General features: G+C 35.4%; 2 protein-coding genes across 5 annotated transcripts in view; both read right to left on the reverse strand.

Annotated features, from left to right (window-relative positions):
• The window catches only part of ENTPD1 (ectonucleoside triphosphate diphosphohydrolase 1), a 62192-nt gene extending 44155 nt beyond the window's left edge, over window positions 1-18037 (reverse strand). Inside the window, exons 1-3 of one of the 4 annotated variants that reach the window (XM_087964773.1) lie at window positions 17914-18037; window positions 17217-17245; window positions 16918-17113 (exon numbers count right to left, since the gene is read on the reverse strand). Coding sequence is in view for 1 of the 4 variants with exons in the window: in XM_087964772.1 (XP_087820898.1) it covers window positions 7497-7512 (16 nt within the window). In the remaining 3 variants the exon portion in view is untranslated. Of the gene's footprint in view, window positions 1-1873; window positions 2087-7496; window positions 7643-16917; window positions 17114-17216; window positions 17246-17913 lie in introns of those variants that run through there. The other 3 variants (XM_087964772.1, XM_026678673.2, XM_087964775.1) reach the window with 3 other exon arrangements.
• The window catches only part of DNMBP (dynamin binding protein), a 224312-nt gene that overhangs the window by 137932 nt on the left and 68313 nt on the right, over window positions 1-18067 (reverse strand). The gene's annotated exons all lie outside the window — the stretch shown is intronic.

Raw genomic sequence — 18067 nt, forward strand, 5'->3', positions numbered from 1 at the left:
ATAATAATTTTGAGAAACTATGTGGAGTTCCCAAGATGTAGAGAAGTTCAGGGAATTATAGCACAGAAATATATAACTTTAAGTAATTGCTGTTTTTGTAGAAATAGATAAAACGTCAGCCTGGGATTTTGCACTAAGTTTTTGTATCTATTTGCTGTACTGAGCTAAATCTAATTGTATCTTACTCTCTATACAAGTCAGAATTGGATGTAGACATAGCTTTTATATATTCTTCAAACTGCACTCATAAGATATAAAGTCTTGTATAGAATCTTTTGGTGAACTGTAACTGCAGTGAGTATAGAGGATGACCTTGAAGGACAGAAGGAATATTTGTTACTAAGGCAACAAACAGATAAATGAGCCTTGACTCCAAGGCAAGAAAATGGTTTACGAAAATGCCTCAATCAGGCCCTCCCCTTAATTCATATGAAGATAAAAGAGGGAGGAAGGGAAGCACATTCAGATTTTGTTACTACAATTGTTTAAATAGCTTTAGGCCTGCATGGCATTGGTTTCTTAGTTTGGTCTACTTTATAGGGCTGACAGTAATATTGGTAATTCTTTTTCCAGTCCCTTCATGGAAACTTCTAATAAAAGGGCTGTCTTTGTATCCCTTGCCATACCATCATCTTGTTCTCTAGTCTAGACTATTGGACTTTTGGATATTTTTGCTTTGAAGAAGTTGCCTGCTGACACATACAACAAGTGCAGTTCTGTACATGCATTTTACATACCAGACTTAGGAGGGGTGCCAAATAAAATACCTCTTAGAAGACAGGTAGTGGCAGCAGGAATTATCAAGCTAATACCTAAAAGGAGAAGGTGGGACAACTGTGAAGACTCAGAGGACTTCTGGTAGAGGAGATTGTGTCAGCCCTTTGAGGTAAACCAAGTCTGGGAACAGACAAAACAAAAACCACTGGAATTCTACTTTATTGTTTTAAGGTGAAATAATGGAATCTTCAAAGCCTGTCAGGATTCTTTCTCCTTTCCTCTTATACAAACAAGGCAGGGTAAGCTTGAGTTTCTTCCTTGTCATGTCTATCTTTCTGAGCTAAGCTGATGTTTTCAACTATGGCTGTTACAGAATATATCTAAGATTATCTCCATGCTCCTCTACAATGGTCACAAAGTACTGAACTATTCACGTATATGATGTTCACAGGATTGATTATTGACTGATTATTTGCCATGAAATCAGTGTTGGCTCTTACAAGCACATAGACAAATCTTTAAATCATTTGTCCAAAAAGGAATAATTTGAACCAGATTATTTGTGCCTCTAGTGTGAATTCTGACTTGATTTGTTTGTTGATCCATTTGTTGGCTGTCTATGATATTCTCAGGAAGTTTCTCTAATGCCAAATTTCAAAAGCAGCATACTCTTTCTATTCTGCTTTTTAAAAGTCCAACTTCCATTTCTATAATGTCATAAGAATACCATTGCTGATGTTTGTAGTTATAGAAACCTCAAAACATCCGAGTTTCTTTTTCAAGACTTTCAGAGCTATTTCTACTAAGTGGTAATCTGTGATATATTTCTTCACTGCATGTTCCTTTATGTTGAAGTTAACAAGATAAGGAAGCTTATGTGTTTATTTATTCAATTTATATACTCCCCCATCTCACCAAAGTTACTGTGGACAGCATATAGCAAAGCTAAACAGTCCCAAAATACCTAAAACCAATCATGAAAATTATTAAAACCATAAAAAAGACTTGAAAAGCAGAACAACAAATAACAGGTGAAAGGATGTTAATAATAATGGAGCTATCTCACTAGTTCACTTTCCCTCTGGACATAGGCCTACTGGCATAATCAGGTCTTAAGGCACCTTCAGAAACTCAAAAGAGACGAGGCTGGCCTTACCTTGAGCGAGAAGATTCCACAGCATAGGCATCAACAGCAGAAAAGGTCTGCTGCTTAGGACCCACCAAATGTAGCTCCCTGGCATTCATAACATGCCATCTTTGCTAGATTTGTGAAATGGGCAGATGAAATCAGAGAGAGGCAGTCCCTCAGATAATTCAGTCATATGCTATGAAGGGCTTTAAAGGTGAACACCACTACCTTGAATTGGACCTGGAAAAAAACCAGTACAGCTCCTGAAGCAGAGATATAATGTGTGTTCACCAAAGCACACATAAATGCTCACACCATTGCATTTTGCACCAGTGAAAGTTTCTAGAATTCTCTTCAAGGGCAACCCCATGTAGAATACTCTGCAATAGTCCAACTAGAAAGTGACCAAAGTAGGAGTATTCTGAGTCCCTTGTGTCCACTAGCAGGACTACGAACATTATCAATAATGTACCTTCCTCATATAATAGATGCAGTAAGCATCAATATATTTTCAGCATGTTCCAAGTTCCAATCAGTCCCAGTTATTTTTAAGGATCTGATGTAGATAATCTGACTGTTGTTTGACTTGGCTAGCATATTATTCTATAAAAATACTCTATGTGTTACTGTATAATATATTTGTAGTCAGATAAAAATAATTAAGGAAATACTTTGCCAAGCATTTAGCATTTGGAATTCAGTTGTCTTTTCTCCATGAGAAAGTTTTATGCTCTCTAGAAATACATCAGCCATATACATGCAATGAAGCATAAAATTTATAAAAGAAAACCAACCAGAAATACAACACTCTTAATTAATACCTGAAATAAATGCTATCTCCCAAATATTCTGTAAAAACCAGCTTGAAAAAATCCCAGGAAAAATGTCACATGGCATATTATTTATAATTGGATATCTGTAATTGCAATACAAGAGACTGTTCATGTAACTAAAGATGCAGTACCTCTTTGTTTGCTATCCAAGATCCTTGCAAGATAGGTCAGAAGTGCAGACTTAAAACAATACATAGTCTGCCACCAATTCCCTTTCATGTAGAGGAAGAAATCCAGACTAAGAAGTACTTGGCTGCCAGGGAGGAGGGCCATTTAGCTTGCTCCCACTCATCTCAGGTCTACCTGGGTAACTACAATCAGTGTAGTTACCCACACAACCCTTAAAAGAAATCTGCAAAGAAATCCAAGTTAACTTCCTTCCACAAAGGTAATTAAAAATAGTGTAGGATAATTAAGGAAATAGCGAAGCATGCAATTTGACTAGTAAATAAAATCCCAAAACATTGGTCTAGCTAGTACTTAGTGCTGAGATAAGTAGGGCTGATTGAATAACAGCTGGGTCAATGAGTCAGTCAGGAACTGCCCAAGAACAGTGAGAAACAACAAGATAAAGGTATTTTGCCAGGTTACATATTGTTCAGCTGAATGAATATCTTTTCTCTGACTAATGAATAAGATTATAGCAGGCATGGAATATATCAGCATATACTTTCAGTAAACGAGCATAGATAGAACAGTTCCTGCCAATAGCCTGGTACATTTACAAAGAAAACTAGCAGAGATACAACTAGCCAAGCTAGGAAATCAAATAGCCACCTTGGCTAACTCCAAGCCAAGGGGATTTTAAGAATGGCCAAACAAAAACAAAAAACAAAGCCAAGCTTCCTGAAGTATTATTGCACAGAACTGCAATGTTCCCCATAATTTTATTTCACATAAAAATTAAACTCTGTAATTCTTCACAAGTCTGGGATAAACAGTAGTATATATTGTATAGTAGAGCTGCATGAATTATGGTCAGATAACATATAAGGGTGATGGACTCATGACATTACAGGCCCTTTCATAAACATAACATGGCCATGCCACTTTAAGCAAATTGTGTCTATCCTTTGTCCTCTTGCTTTGCTCCTGGCAGTTCATAGTCCCTCCCACTCTGTTCTTTGGCTGTTCATATCTTAGTATCTAACAAAAAGTAATAGAAGACTGATAAATCAAACCAGTTATTCAGCTTTTATGTTTATTCATAAATTACCATGTGTATGGTACATTATATACAAAAAGAATCCAATTCTAGATAAACTGTAGATATCACACTGGTATGTTTTCCAGGCCATCTGTCAGGATTCAAGTCTGAATGTAGGGTTTTAAAAACTGGTCTTTCAATTTCAAACACTGGCCAGGAAGACAATAACCCTCCTCTTCCTAGTAGTTTAATACATAAACTGGGCAACAGATGTACTACATGACAATAAGCAGATAGCATATATTGTCGCATTCCCTTTCTACTGTATAATAATGTAATAGTATGCTTGTTATTTAAACTAAACAACCAAGGAACCAAGCCATTCCTTTTTTCAATTTCACAACTTGTATCCATTGACTTGTCCTGTTTTGTTCTTAAGGTATAACTACTATTGACCTGTCAGGATGCCAGTCCATTACTGTTACAGACTGTTACTTGGCATTGTATGGACAATTATGATAAGTAAGGTTTCCAATCCAGCTGAAGCAAAAACAAGCAGAGCAACTAATTTATATCATCTACCAAGCTTTCACTGGCTTTTCAAACTCATTTTACATTATTTCATCATCCATATAATAACTTTTGGAGATAATATATAGCAACCCTAGAGAAACAATTCTTAAAATAACTCTGGGAGGATTGTACTCAGTAGAATAAACAGGGGAACCACAAATGCAGCAAAGATGGCTTACTAAATGTTAAATGTGCAGTGAAATGGATTGTTATCGAAAAACCTTCCATCTGGCATATATGGTTTATATTTATTTGTAAATAGCCATCATCCAGAATCACTTGAGTGAGGTGGACAGTGTAAAAATTAGATTAGATAGATAGACAGACAGACAGACGGATGAAATGTGTTTGAATATTAGTAGCTCAGGTTGGAAAGAAAGAAAGAAAAAGGAAAAAGAAAAAGAAAGGAGAAAGGTTATTTTAATCCAAAACAGAATCATGTGACCTCTAAAATAATCTAACATGACAGTGATCGCCATCAATTCAAAGAGCTTTAAAAGGAAAAAGACAAATCCAGGGACAGAGGCTACAATTTAAATCTGTATTAGTCACAAGCACATATAAACAAGTAAATTCTCCTTTGAGACAAACTTGGTACAATGTGTTTGATTCTGCCTTTTTCCAGGATATTTTTTCAACTTTCCATTGTAGTCTACAACCCTGGTATTTCCTAATGATTTCCCTTCCAAGTACTATTTCTGTTTGGCATATTGAAATCAGTCAAAGTTGGCTAGGTCTTACTACATTATATAGTATTAACCTCATAATAATGTGGTATTCAAATATCAGTGCTGAAGAGCACACGTGAGAGGATGCTACTCTGTTCTTATCTTACATTTGAGCAACACTGTCCTGGGTTAATCTATAAAGGTGATTTCACATAATTTCTGAATTTTCTCCAACTACAGAGTAGCCTTCATTAGTGTGTTATCTTTCAGACCTGTTGAGATTTCAGCTCAGAATCCCAGAGATATAGCCATTGACTGGCTAGAAATGAACCCAATACACCTGGCACGGATGTCACTCGCCACATCACATTGTCATCACATGACATATTTTTCCCTTTGTGGAGCTGGGTTGAGCGTGGCTTGCATGTGACGCATCTGGCCCACGGGCCACCAGTTTGACACCTCTGAGAGGGTATCAGTTTGTGGACAGCTGATTTAAAGAAATAGTTGATTTAATTGATGATATATTGACATCTTAAATATATTAACATTCTTCCCCTTTGAATTCATATTTTCCACTGAGGTAGTCATGCTGAGCAATGTTTCTCAGCCTTTGTAAATTTGAGATATATAGACCTCAACTCTTAGAATTTTGGGAGTTGAAGTCCATACATCTTAAAGACCAGAGTATATGCTTTTAAAGGTAGGAGTAATGTGGCAATATGTTTCACAGGCAACTATTTGCCTACAGAAAACCTTGAGGTTTCTTTCTTCTTTTTTTGCATTTCCTACCTAAAGGGGAACTATAAACTGGGATACCACAAAAAGCAGCTTTTTTTTTTTTTTTTGCAAGAAATAGATGTACTTGCAACTACAGACAATCTAGTAACATATCTGAGATATGTCACCCCATTAACATTTGATGCAACAGCGTCAAAATGATGGGGCATGACTAGGCATTTGAAGCCCTGCTTTTTTAAAATGTGCACTCCATAATTGTATGCTTATAAAGGCTTCTATCATGTCAATCACCCCTGCCCTTTTGATGCTATTAACATACCTTTTCCCGCCACTGATATGCCTAGATAATCTTGATCCAATCATTACTTGATGAATAATGCTGTAAACAACCATGCAAGTTGTGGAGAATCTTTGCATCCCAGCCATTTAAGGTCTCTATTGAAACTCCCCTATGCCTATCAAAGCAGAATGCCATCATACAATTTGTTGCCTGGGACAAATTCCTGCTTTTCATATATGCCCAACAACTTAATTCATGTTTTAACAGTGGCAATGTTTTATATCAGCATCTCATTTTCTGCAAGGAATATTACTTTTCCCAACCAGAACTTTGGATAAAAATATCTTGGCACTTTTTAATATCTTTCTTATACCGCTCTTTTATTTATATTACACATGGTACTTCTATATCATATCATGATGAAGTTTTCTTATTTATGCAGAATAATAGCAGCAGTCTAGGTCTAGGATATCAGGCAGAAGTTGTCTTGATTTTCTCAAGGGACTAAGACTACACCTGAGACCTCAGCATACAAGCATGTGCTCCAACACCAATTTATGCTTGGTCACAATACAATGGTTTGCTTTTGGGTACAGTGACACAGAGCGGAAAGCTACAAGGAAACATTCACACTAAATATATAAAAGCATATTCTTAGGCACAATTTCTTTCATCTACCATTATTAAAAGCAAAACATAATACAAAAATCAAAGGTAGCCAATATACAGAAAATTGCAGGTTTAAACTTGAAAGAAACAGATCCCAAATAGAACCATACTGCCCCCTCCTTCTCTTATCAGCCCATGTTCATATATATGTCCATTACAACATGCTCAATCCAAGATAACAAGATGGCATGACAAACAGTTCTTTGCAGTCATCTTACATGCTCCAAAGATAATTAACAAGGATTTTTAAGCAGAATAGTTCTCCCAATTTCGATAGATGTCACACGTACACTCTCAAACACATACATATATTTTCACTATACCCTTTACATGTGATCCAAACTTAAACCAGGTATCCATGCTTGTTCCACTGGCTACAATAAGTCTCCTTAACAGCAAATCCATCATCTCAGAATCAACCCACACAAAAGTCCTCATTAAACAAGGACTTTCGTTCTAGTTAGTGAGCTGGAAATACAGTCGGAAGCCAGGAGAATGAATTCAGTTCCCTCTTGAATGGCAAAACTGAAGGACTATACACATTTCACATGAATATTCATGAGTTCTTCAACTTTTGTCTGTATCAAGGCTGACATTACAGCTGTTTTCAGCGGCCACAAATTCCTCCAAGAGTTTCTCGCTCCCTCCCCTCCCCAGTTCTTCCTCTGGGTTGAAAGAAAGCAGGAGGGGGAGTCTGCTTTTGCTGCTTATTCAGAACAATCTCTCTTTTTTCTCTTACCCCTTGGCTCTTCCATCCCCTTTGCTCGCAACTGCTATTCTTCCTTCTCCCGCTTCTTTGACCAGCTTCTGCTGCCTCTGAGAGGGGCACATGCAGCAGGATTATTTAACGGTCCAAGGCCGTGGGAGGGGTTATTTGATGACTCAGAAGGAGAACAGGTCAGATTGTCTGCACCACCAGAAGCTCCACATCTCTTTATCTCTTGCAGGACAATTCTTACAAGTTTCATCTTGGGTATTTGATCACCCTTTATCAAAGTTGCATTGCTCTCTTATCCTTCCAGGATCACAGTAGCAAAGGTAATTGGAGATATCACTGATTGTCTACATATATCAACAAGCCCCACTTTGACATCACAGAATGATTTAAGTTGCAAGAAGATGAAAAACATCACTTAAATAGGGGACCACTTAAGTCTGTCTTTGGATTGCTTCGCCTTTAATGAATCTTGAGATATAAGCAGGGACATATGGACATGTGCTCAGGGAAGACCTATTGGGACATACTCAAACCAAAATAAAGAGTTTACATGGATATGCGCTCAGTAATCAGCTAACAGCAGAATCTTCAAGGACTCAGTATAACTAAATACAGCCTTTACTGCAAATTAGAACATGTCATATCAACATAGAATATTAACTACAAATTCAGGAATTCAGCTATGTTATCTCTATGTCAATTCCCAGGGTTCAAATCCTAGGATGGTTAACTTTTTGTTGCAATGGACTTTTGCTTTTTCCCCCAAATTGGAATTGGGAGGGCACAAGCACCCTATTTACTTAATGATCTTGACCACTTCAGGGCTTTTTGCTTCCTGCCTTACCCGCTTCAGCCCTCACATAAAGATACTTTCCAGTCAGAAAACTAATATTTTTTTCCTAATCATACATTTACTACCAACTGGGGAACACAGTTTACAAACAATTATGTTTACAATATTTTCATCTCATACTTTAATATATCAGTATCATATTAAAGGATATTTTATGAATCACATAAAACTATGAAGTATTTATAGTTGTCAGGCACATGGTGGGGACATTTTGTCCATTTTCTACCTAAGATTAATTACACAGGCTGCTCATTTATTTCATGCTATTTTATAGAAGTGTGTGTGTTACCCATTATAATTGTTGTGTTCAGACTTTTCATGCACTTGACCTTATTGTACCACCCCAGCTATTGTTAGGATTGGGGTGGGTTATAAACACTGTAAAATAAGCAAAACATAGCTTGTAAGTGGGATGTCCCATCTAGCATGATTTTTATCTCCAAACAGAAGAGACTACTATAATTATCTTCTACCCATCAGCACAAAAATCACATGTGCTTTTAAAAATGTACAGTAGTTGTTGAAATGACACTTGGCAAGAATATTACACCATAGTTAAAGCATGGCTGACATTTTACCCTGCTTGAAAGATCATCATCATCTGTATTCTGGATACATCCCTCCCAGTGATACTGATGTATATATTACTTTCTTAGCTCAAAGGGAACTTACAAATTTCCAGGAATTCCAGCCAGCATGGTAAGAGGTACTTGTAGTACAGCAAGATCTGTAATATTACAAATTCCCAGTTACTGTTCTAAAAATTAGATGTTGCTATTGAATTGCAAAACTTTTACTGAGTTATATTGAGGTAATTGAAAAACCAACTATGTTTGGATTACTAAATATGTCACCTCTGGGAATCCACTTGAGACACTTCACTTATCTGAGAGCAGATCTCAACAGAAGCATTCCTGAATATGCAGCACATTTACTGTTATGTTTGAGGCATGGGTTTAATGAACGGAGACCAGATTGTAAACCTTGAACTTCAGCTCTTTATTCACAAGTATAACAGAGACAAAACCCCCCGGCTAGCAGTCACTCTTTTATAGAGTAAGCTGCTACCCGGATAACCAATGGATAGCGTTATAGCGTTTGAATCTTGGCGCGGCCCGCCAACAGCCAGTCAGATTGCTCGGAATGAACCAATCATAACTTGCCATTATATGGGCCAATAGGAAGTGCAGGATTACGATCCTGCTATGCAAATGAATCTTTATTAATTACATTTCTTTAGTTCACAACATTTACTATAATTATCGAGTGATAGTGGTGACCATGATGGTGATGATAAATTTGTTCCTGTTAATATGGTAATATTTGAGTGTTTCCTTTTATGTCAGTCTGTTCTCATTTATGACAATGTGCTATTTGTTCCCCTTTTATATTTTTAAAGTTCCTAGACTTTGTTTTCCATTATGAATACTGTTGTGCAACAGATTGAGATGTTAGCCTAGCATACTACTGTTGTGAATTAAAACGTTTTCAGTGGTGAGGAATATGAGAAAACTCTATTTTGCAATTCCTCAAAAGAGCTCTCTGTAAGGAAACAAAAATGTAGAAGTATAACAAAAGCACAGTTTGAGACTAGCAATTCTATTTAAGGGATAAGCTTTCATAAGTTGAAACGCTTACGTCTTAAATAAAATTAATAATTTCAAAATGTGCTACCAGATTCTTTCTAACTTTGCTTACTATAAACTAACATAGCTCTCCCCTTGATATTCGGAAAAAAAAATACTGAAATTTGAAAAACGAGGATCTGGAATGAGGACTTGGTGTTACGAAACAAATGCAAACTCAGTTTTTCAGTTAAAGAAAAACACACACAGTACAAGAATACTCAATTACAGTTATTCTGATTTTATCTCTGACAATCAGAATTAATTTTCCACAAAATGCAATCATAGATTAGATTCAAACTGAAATGATTATGGTCCCATGTTGAATCTTAGCTCTTTGCCACAGGATTCAAGGAACTTAGCCCAATCATTATTCTGTTAACTTTCTTAGATAATACTCTCTGTTTACAGGATAATGCAAGTTTTTCTTTTTAGACACATTTTAGCATTTTCTGCCAACTACAGGTAGAATCAAAACAAATGAATCCTATCCTGTAACTCTTGAGAGCATCTTTATCAAGAAAAGCAATATGATTTAATTCATGATTTAAGACAGAAATCCACTGAATCCTGAATAAATATGTATTTTTCTCTTCAAATATGCAGAGAGAGGGAACAATAATTTTCTAGCTCAGGAATGTGTAGTTTTTAGTTCTTTTTTGTTTCTGTTTGGCTCTGTAGTGCTATCTCTTTCTATAAACAGTAGCTACATTAGAGTGGTTTCAATTTACAGAGGAAGTCACCATATGTTCTTCCTTGAAGCAAAGCTTTGGGGAAGTTGCCAAACTTAAAGAAAAAGAGTATACTTTAAATAAAAATACAGAACATATCTTGCATCCATAGAGCAGATCACAAGAATGTCACTGTCTTCTTATATATTTTACTCTAAATAGCATTTCAAGATACTGATTATAGGACTGGGGTAGAACAGGATGGTCTCCTGGAATACCATAAAGCGTGGTTATTTATTTATTTAAGTAAAACTTCGTACATTTGAGAAAATAACCATATGGGAGAAACATATAAAGGTAGCTTAAGATGAGGAAGCATCTTTGGGATGTAATTTGTATTCCTTGGAAATCCATAAAACTTCTATCAGAACGTTTATTTATAGGCATGGCTTCTGCTATCTTCTCACTCTCTCTTTTTCTCCCTCTCTCTCTCACTGCATATGAAGACAAATTATGAGAAATCCAGTGATGTTATTTCAAAGGAAACTGATCCAGAGAAAATGTTGAACATGGAAATGCCCACAGTTTTTGTGTGTTTATGTTTCAGAGCATAAACGAGTTTTATATATTGAACTAATGTAAAATATATCTCAGATGTATCAATGGTATCTATATGATTCAAATTTGAATCTAAACTTTTAAATTCATGATATCCACAATGAGACCCTGAACAGTTCTCCCCAATTGATATGAATAATTTATTAATGAAGCACATTTCTGGTCTTGTTTAGGATACAGTTTGGTGGACTATGAGGGAAAAATCCATAAAACTTTAGGAGACAATATTGTTAAATGTTATTTCAATATCAGATCATAATTAAAATCTCCCAGCATTGCAAATTAATTATCCAGGGACCAGGCTAAAATATATAAATAGTCTTTATAATTAAAAGTCTAATGTAGATAGCATTTTCCAACGAATTAAAAAAAATTGATTGTACTAAAACTTTACATATTATTTTATAAAATACTGGTTCCTCTCCAGGAAGAAAGGGCCAAAAGTTTAGGACTATTAATTTCTTAATGGTCTAAAATTTGAAAATGAAAAATGAATCTTTTAAATAATTCATATAGTACAGGCTTTAAAAATTTCATACTCAAACTATAATAGATTTTAAAGGACATGAACAACTCCTAAAATTGCTCCAGAAATAGATAATTACATAGCTAATAATCTCATGGTGTTACATAATCTAATCTGTATACTAAGATCCCAGTGAATATTCCAGCTATTGCATTGTGCATAAAATGCAGTTTCTATACCACTTTCAAGTGCAAGCCCATGAAGCATTTTACAGTAATGCAAGCTTCATTGCAATTAAAACATGTATTATTAAATCTCAAAATTCTCTAAATAGATGAAAACACTAGCCGTTTCTAACCTAAGAGAGTTAAAAGAATTTCAGCATTTAGTGAGGCTCCTTCCTCCACAAAATTCTTTCATAAAATGAATGATTTCTTGCATAGTTAGGACAACAATTAACTGTCAAGGCAGAAACTGCCTTACTTGGGACATACTACCACAACTGACTTTGTGCAAAATATATTCACTTTCTATTGAAACCAAAATTTGAAATGTTCTCTTCAAAATTTGAAAAAAATCTGATCACAATCCATTTTTTAAATTGTATTCCAGTCCAAAATGGAACTATCAAACTTTATATACAATTTATAAAGGATATATTAAAATATAAATATAAAAGAGAATTGTGATAAGCTCACGATATAATTTACATCTGGATAAAGAATGAAACTCAGAAACAGGAAAGAAAAACTTAGTAAATTGTTCTTCGGGTTTTTTTCTTTGAAGTAGCATTGTTTCCTGTTCCAGCTAGAGCACAAAAGGCTGACCATGACAAAATTCCATAAACAAAGTTGGCATCACATAACAACTGCTGCCTTGGCATCTTCAGTAGGATGTATGTAATTTTGGTGAAATGGGGGTGGGGGGGCACAAAGGCCATACTTTCTCTTTTAAGTACAATAGTATGCTAAGGCTACATTCTAAAATGTATGCGGGGACATGACAAAGAAGTGGAACTGAGACCAGTACTAAATTCCACGGATTTAATTTCATTCGCATTGAATGAATATTATATGAAAATAATTGTAATTAATAGGAACATTCCCCACAAATTTGCTATTTCTGTCACAAAAAATGTGTTGTTTGGATTTTTAAAACTTTGTATGTATTCTTTAAATCTGTAGTAAAATAAATTTTAAGAAATCCCTTTCCAATCATTTATATCATCTCCTTGCAGTCAGAGGATAGCAAATACCTCAACTATCTTCCTTCTGATACTAATTCCTATGTTCAGAATTACAGAGGAAATAAAATGTCCATGCCTCATTATTTTGCATTTGCTTAGGGAAACATTTTGTTGTTTGATATATATGTATGTATATAAATACATATGCACATACCTTAAACAATAGAAGACATCACTTTGTGGTCACCCCTACCCCCTTACATGGGCCCTCATGGTGCATTTTCCTGCTCTGCTTTCAAGTATTTGTTGACTCAAGTTCTGCTTTCTGGTTTGCCTGCTTTATTTTTCTTTCTTCTAGGTGAGCCCCTGCCATCCAACAGGCTATCTGCTGTTTCACCATATTTTCTCTACTTTTTTTCCTTAAAAATACACGCTACATATTCTATTATGGCAGCTCTTCCTTATTAGTGCAAAAGATCTAATACTTGCCTTACCTACAGAGCATCCTTGATTTGAATCTCAGGAATAATGCTTGTTAAGATTTGTTAGTTTGGCCATTTCTAGTTACTATTTGCCTCCTTTCTTTTCTGCTGAGCAGTTACTGTTTTTTTTTTTTTTTAAATAAATAAGTTTTATTTTTTAAATAAATAAATAAGTGCCATTTCATTAGTTTTCTAGTACCATATTTTCTTTCTCTCAAGGTTGGGGGCAATATATATTGATGGAACTATGTGGATGAGCCACAATACAAGAATTTGGGTTAACGTTGCTAAATATGTACAGAAGGATTTAGTTCTATAAAACAGAGAATAGATAATAACAAACAAGAATCAGAGAAGAAAGAACTTCCTATACATAACAAGTTTACGATCAAAGCTTATGTGTGCTTCTCTCTTTTCTTGGTATGAGCCTATTGAATTCAAAGAGGATAGTTTCTGTTTGATTAAGCATGACTAGTATAGCACAAAAATAACTTTGCTTCAGTCAAGGAGTGGTATGATTTTTTTCATCCAGAATTAATATGTTGAAGATTTGAATTTTTATGATCAATTTTTATTGCTGAATATTCCTGAGAAAACATAGCTGTTCTGAATATGACATTTATTGTACTCTTCCCCAAGATAGCCTGATTCTTGTTTCTTGTAGCACTACTTTTAAATGTGCAACAGGAGCTCTTAAAATGGAGAAGTAAACTGATATGACTCTTGAATGTTGCAACTTCGTATTTCTCAATTGTTTGAGAGTAGTTTTCATGCTATGTTCTTTCATGCTTTTCAGAGGTTTAAAGAGGAGCAAGTGGGTTGGATGAAAACATTTCTTTATTAAATGAATTTCAAGACAGAAAAACATTATTCTTGAATTATTATATTTTTCCTGACATCTCCTCCCTACAATTTCCAATGGTTATTTCCAGATATACTTGTTCTTTTTATCTAGAGACTCAGACATGTAGCAAAAATACATATAGAGTTTAGTTTCTAAAAAATATCTCAATTTATTCATACACCCCAGCATACCTCCTAATTCAAAATCTAGGTAACTAGGTTAGGTTTGATTTTCAGAAAAATAAAGGCAAAATGCCAACATGAAATGTTTGTTGTATGTGAGATCTACTTATATAAACTTTCTAGCAAAACTTGACTACTGCACCATGCAACTTCAGCAATTTTCTCACATATCCTGGATTTTTTCCAATAGACTGCCATTGCCTTATCTAGTTCACATGGAAACTATGTTATTTTGGAAACCATCTTTTGTTATTCAAACTCCTCATTCTATATTTTCCCACATACTATATAATCCAAAATCTTCTTAAGCAAACTTCTTCGCCTTTTTGTACTGCTTTTTTTTTACTACTTATGAATCTCATATACTCCTTCTTTAATATACCCTGGCTTTTATTTTTCTAAGAAATGTAACTGCCTAGCCAATTATCTCCCATTTTGTAAATTTATATTTATCTAATATCCAACCCCTCCAATCCCAAATATTATTTTTCTTCTTCCCCTACCTATAGCCAATTTCATGAATATTCAATCAAAAGCCAATTCACTACTTTAGGGAGACTTTCTTAGAATGCAATATAATGTCAAGATTATGGGAATTGATAGTTCTACTCTATGCTGCATTGATCACTCTGCACCTGGAATAATGTGTCATTTTGGTTGCCACAATACAAGGAGGATGTTGAGGAACTGGAAAGAGCATATAGAAGAACAAGGATAGCAATGGACATAAAGACTAAATTCTATTTAGAATACTTAAATGAACTGGTATAGTTAGATTAAAGAAACCTAAAAGAAAACATAATAGCAGTCTTCCCATACTAGAAAGGTTATCGCAGGGGAGAGAGTATAGATTTATTCTTCATAGTCCCTTAGGGAAGAAGAAGAACCAATGGATAGAATTTTACTGTGAGAGATCCAAACTTTATAAAGATGAATTTCCTGATTGTGAGAGCTATTAAGTAGTGGGACAAGTTGCCTTCAGAAGCTGTGATTGCTCCAGCTTTGGGAGTTTCAAATAAAGGTTGGAATCATTTGTTTGGAGTGATTGAAAGATTCCTGATCTGGGTAGCAGGGTGGATTACAAAACCATAGAAATCCCATTCAACCCTATATTTCTTTGGTCTATGTCAGTGATGGCTAACCTTTTCGGCGCCAAGTGCCCAAAGTGTATGTGCGCATGCACACCCCCAAAATGCAACATGCGCGGTCCTCGCACATACGCCCTTTGTGCATGTGTCCCACCTGCATATGCACACGACTCCCACATGTGAGCCACAGCCCCCGTGTGCGCATGGGACTCCTATGCGTGCACCCTGTGCAAGTGCGGCAGAGACCCGAAAACCAGCTGGCTGGCAGGAGGCAAGCATGCACAGCAGAGCTGAACTGGGGCGAAGGCTCATGTGCCTAGAGAGAGAGCTCTGTGTGCCACCTCTGGCATGCGTGCCATAGGTTCGCCATCATGGGCCTATGTCTAGAAAATGCTTCCATTTGAGATTGTTGTTCTTATGTTATTCACAAAATTTTATGAGACACCTATGTCATTCATTTGTAACACCCACTTGTTTTCCTTTCACTTCTTTATTTGTTACAGAAAGAATGCTTTGAGATGGATAGCTCTTAACGTGCATAATCAAAGGACATCATGGCAGCTCTCTCTTCTTTTACCTTTAACACATTTTCTCTATAAAAATGTAAGAAATTAAAAGTTATAAATTGTGATAAAATAACTGGGAATGCTCTTCATTTAAGGATGAAGAATTGTATGACACGTCTGGTTGCTAGTGACATGAAATCCTTTTAATAATTAAGCATTACTTATTATCATAAGAGTGGATAGAAACCAAAAATATAAAAATCAATCACACTATATACCAATCTTTAGCACAAAGCACAATAACATCCCATTGTTTATCATAACTAATTTCTGGCATACAAGCATTTCTGAAATGAAGTAATAGCTTGGAATCACACACTACACCCTCCTGTAGAAACAAATTCTATGGCACGGAGAGGACACTACCTGATCAACACTTGCCTGGGTTTAGTTTTACTAGATGTCTGGCAAAAGGAAAGAATGTTCTCTTTTTTACCCTTATGTCCTCTGTTCAGTAGGCACAGCCTTAAAATCAAATATGTCTCAGATTTCTGAGTATTTTTTTAAAATTGAACTGTTTTTACAACAGTAATGATTCAAAATTTCATATATTGTGATCTTTAAAATAGTCTGTTTTTTTCTTTTCCTCATCCATCAACAGACTTGACAAATTAGATTTGTTATTTATATTTTTCCTCATTCTAGCAATTGCTTTTAATCCAGCCACTTCAAATCTATGGTGTCTGTAGTCAATAGACTGCATGACTAGCCTTACATTTCTAAGGTAAAAATTGAAAAGCATATCATCATCAATTCAATGTTATTGCTAGCATATGTATTCTTGAAAATATTTTTTTGACAGAAAAATATTACCATTGAAAAATCAGTTTTTCTGATACTGGAAAAAGTAATTTCACATACCTGTAGGCCTAAGTACATTTTTTGCAGTATTTGCTGTAATTTTTGTTGCAGCTGCCAAGAAAGTTAAAATAGTTTGTGTGTCCTCCTTTTCTTTCCAGCTGTCCTTCTTTCGAATTGTCTGTTCTCCTTTCTCCATTCAGATATCTGGTAAATGTAGCTGGTCTTGAAAGTTAAGCTGGGCTGGGTCTGCCTAGTACTTGAATGGAAAAGTAGCAGGAAATACAAGGTTATAGGATAAACTGGGGAGTCAAAGAAGCAGTCTGAAAGAAGACAATGGGAAACAAGTGCCATACTATTACCTGAAAATTTCTTGACTATATCCCAGTATCTTCGGAGTCAAGCGCAGTTGGAGGGATAATAAAATATAATATACATGCTACATATTTCTCAGATGAAGTGAGCTTCAGCTCACCAAAACTTACATCTTTTAATAAAATTGGCTGTTCAGAAACGGTACAACCAGCCTAATTTCAATTCCCTCACCTTATGGGTGAGAAGCATTTGTAAATATTTTGTGTTACAGGCTGGTTAAAGTTGATAGAATATTCTATGACAGAATTGTAAAATAGTGCTCTATAAAAACTGCTGGTTAGAAAAGGGGCAGAGGTCGGTTTGTATTTCGGGTAGTATAAATCATAACCTAAAAATAACAATAGCAATAATTAAATAACTGAAATACTTAAAGATTGGGCTCAGATTTAAAGCTATTAATTCTCTCATTATTGCATGCAGGTATGTTATTTCAGAATTTTCAATCATCCTGTAAGCAAAAACAAAACAAAACCCCGTATTGGAAAAAGAGACAATCAAACGAGAGGTTATTTTAAGGATAGATAAAATATGATAAAATAGGGAAAAAAGGATTTAAGAAAGGCTCATTTAAAGCTTTACTGCTCAATATACAAACCGAACTCCATCCCATCTCTGACCTGCCCTTTCTTTATAGGACTGTATTACGACAGTGTCTTTGTCACAATTGTGTCTTTTTCAGGATACCTGTTATGCTATCCAATCACAACTTCCATAAAAGCTGCGCGGCGTCAAAATACAAGGATATTTTCCCATCTCTATCATGGACTCTATCATTTTCTAGTTCTATAGAAAGCACGTTAAGCGTGACGTTTTGTCGGCTTCTGAGTAAACGTCACAT

This window comes from Notechis scutatus, chromosome 4, assembly GCF_049901735.1.
Source record: "Notechis scutatus isolate UNSWTSFEM ecotype Mainland chromosome 4, rNotScu1.2, whole genome shotgun sequence".
In the NCBI taxonomy this organism is placed as follows: Eukaryota; Metazoa; Chordata; class Lepidosauria; order Squamata; family Elapidae; genus Notechis; species Notechis scutatus.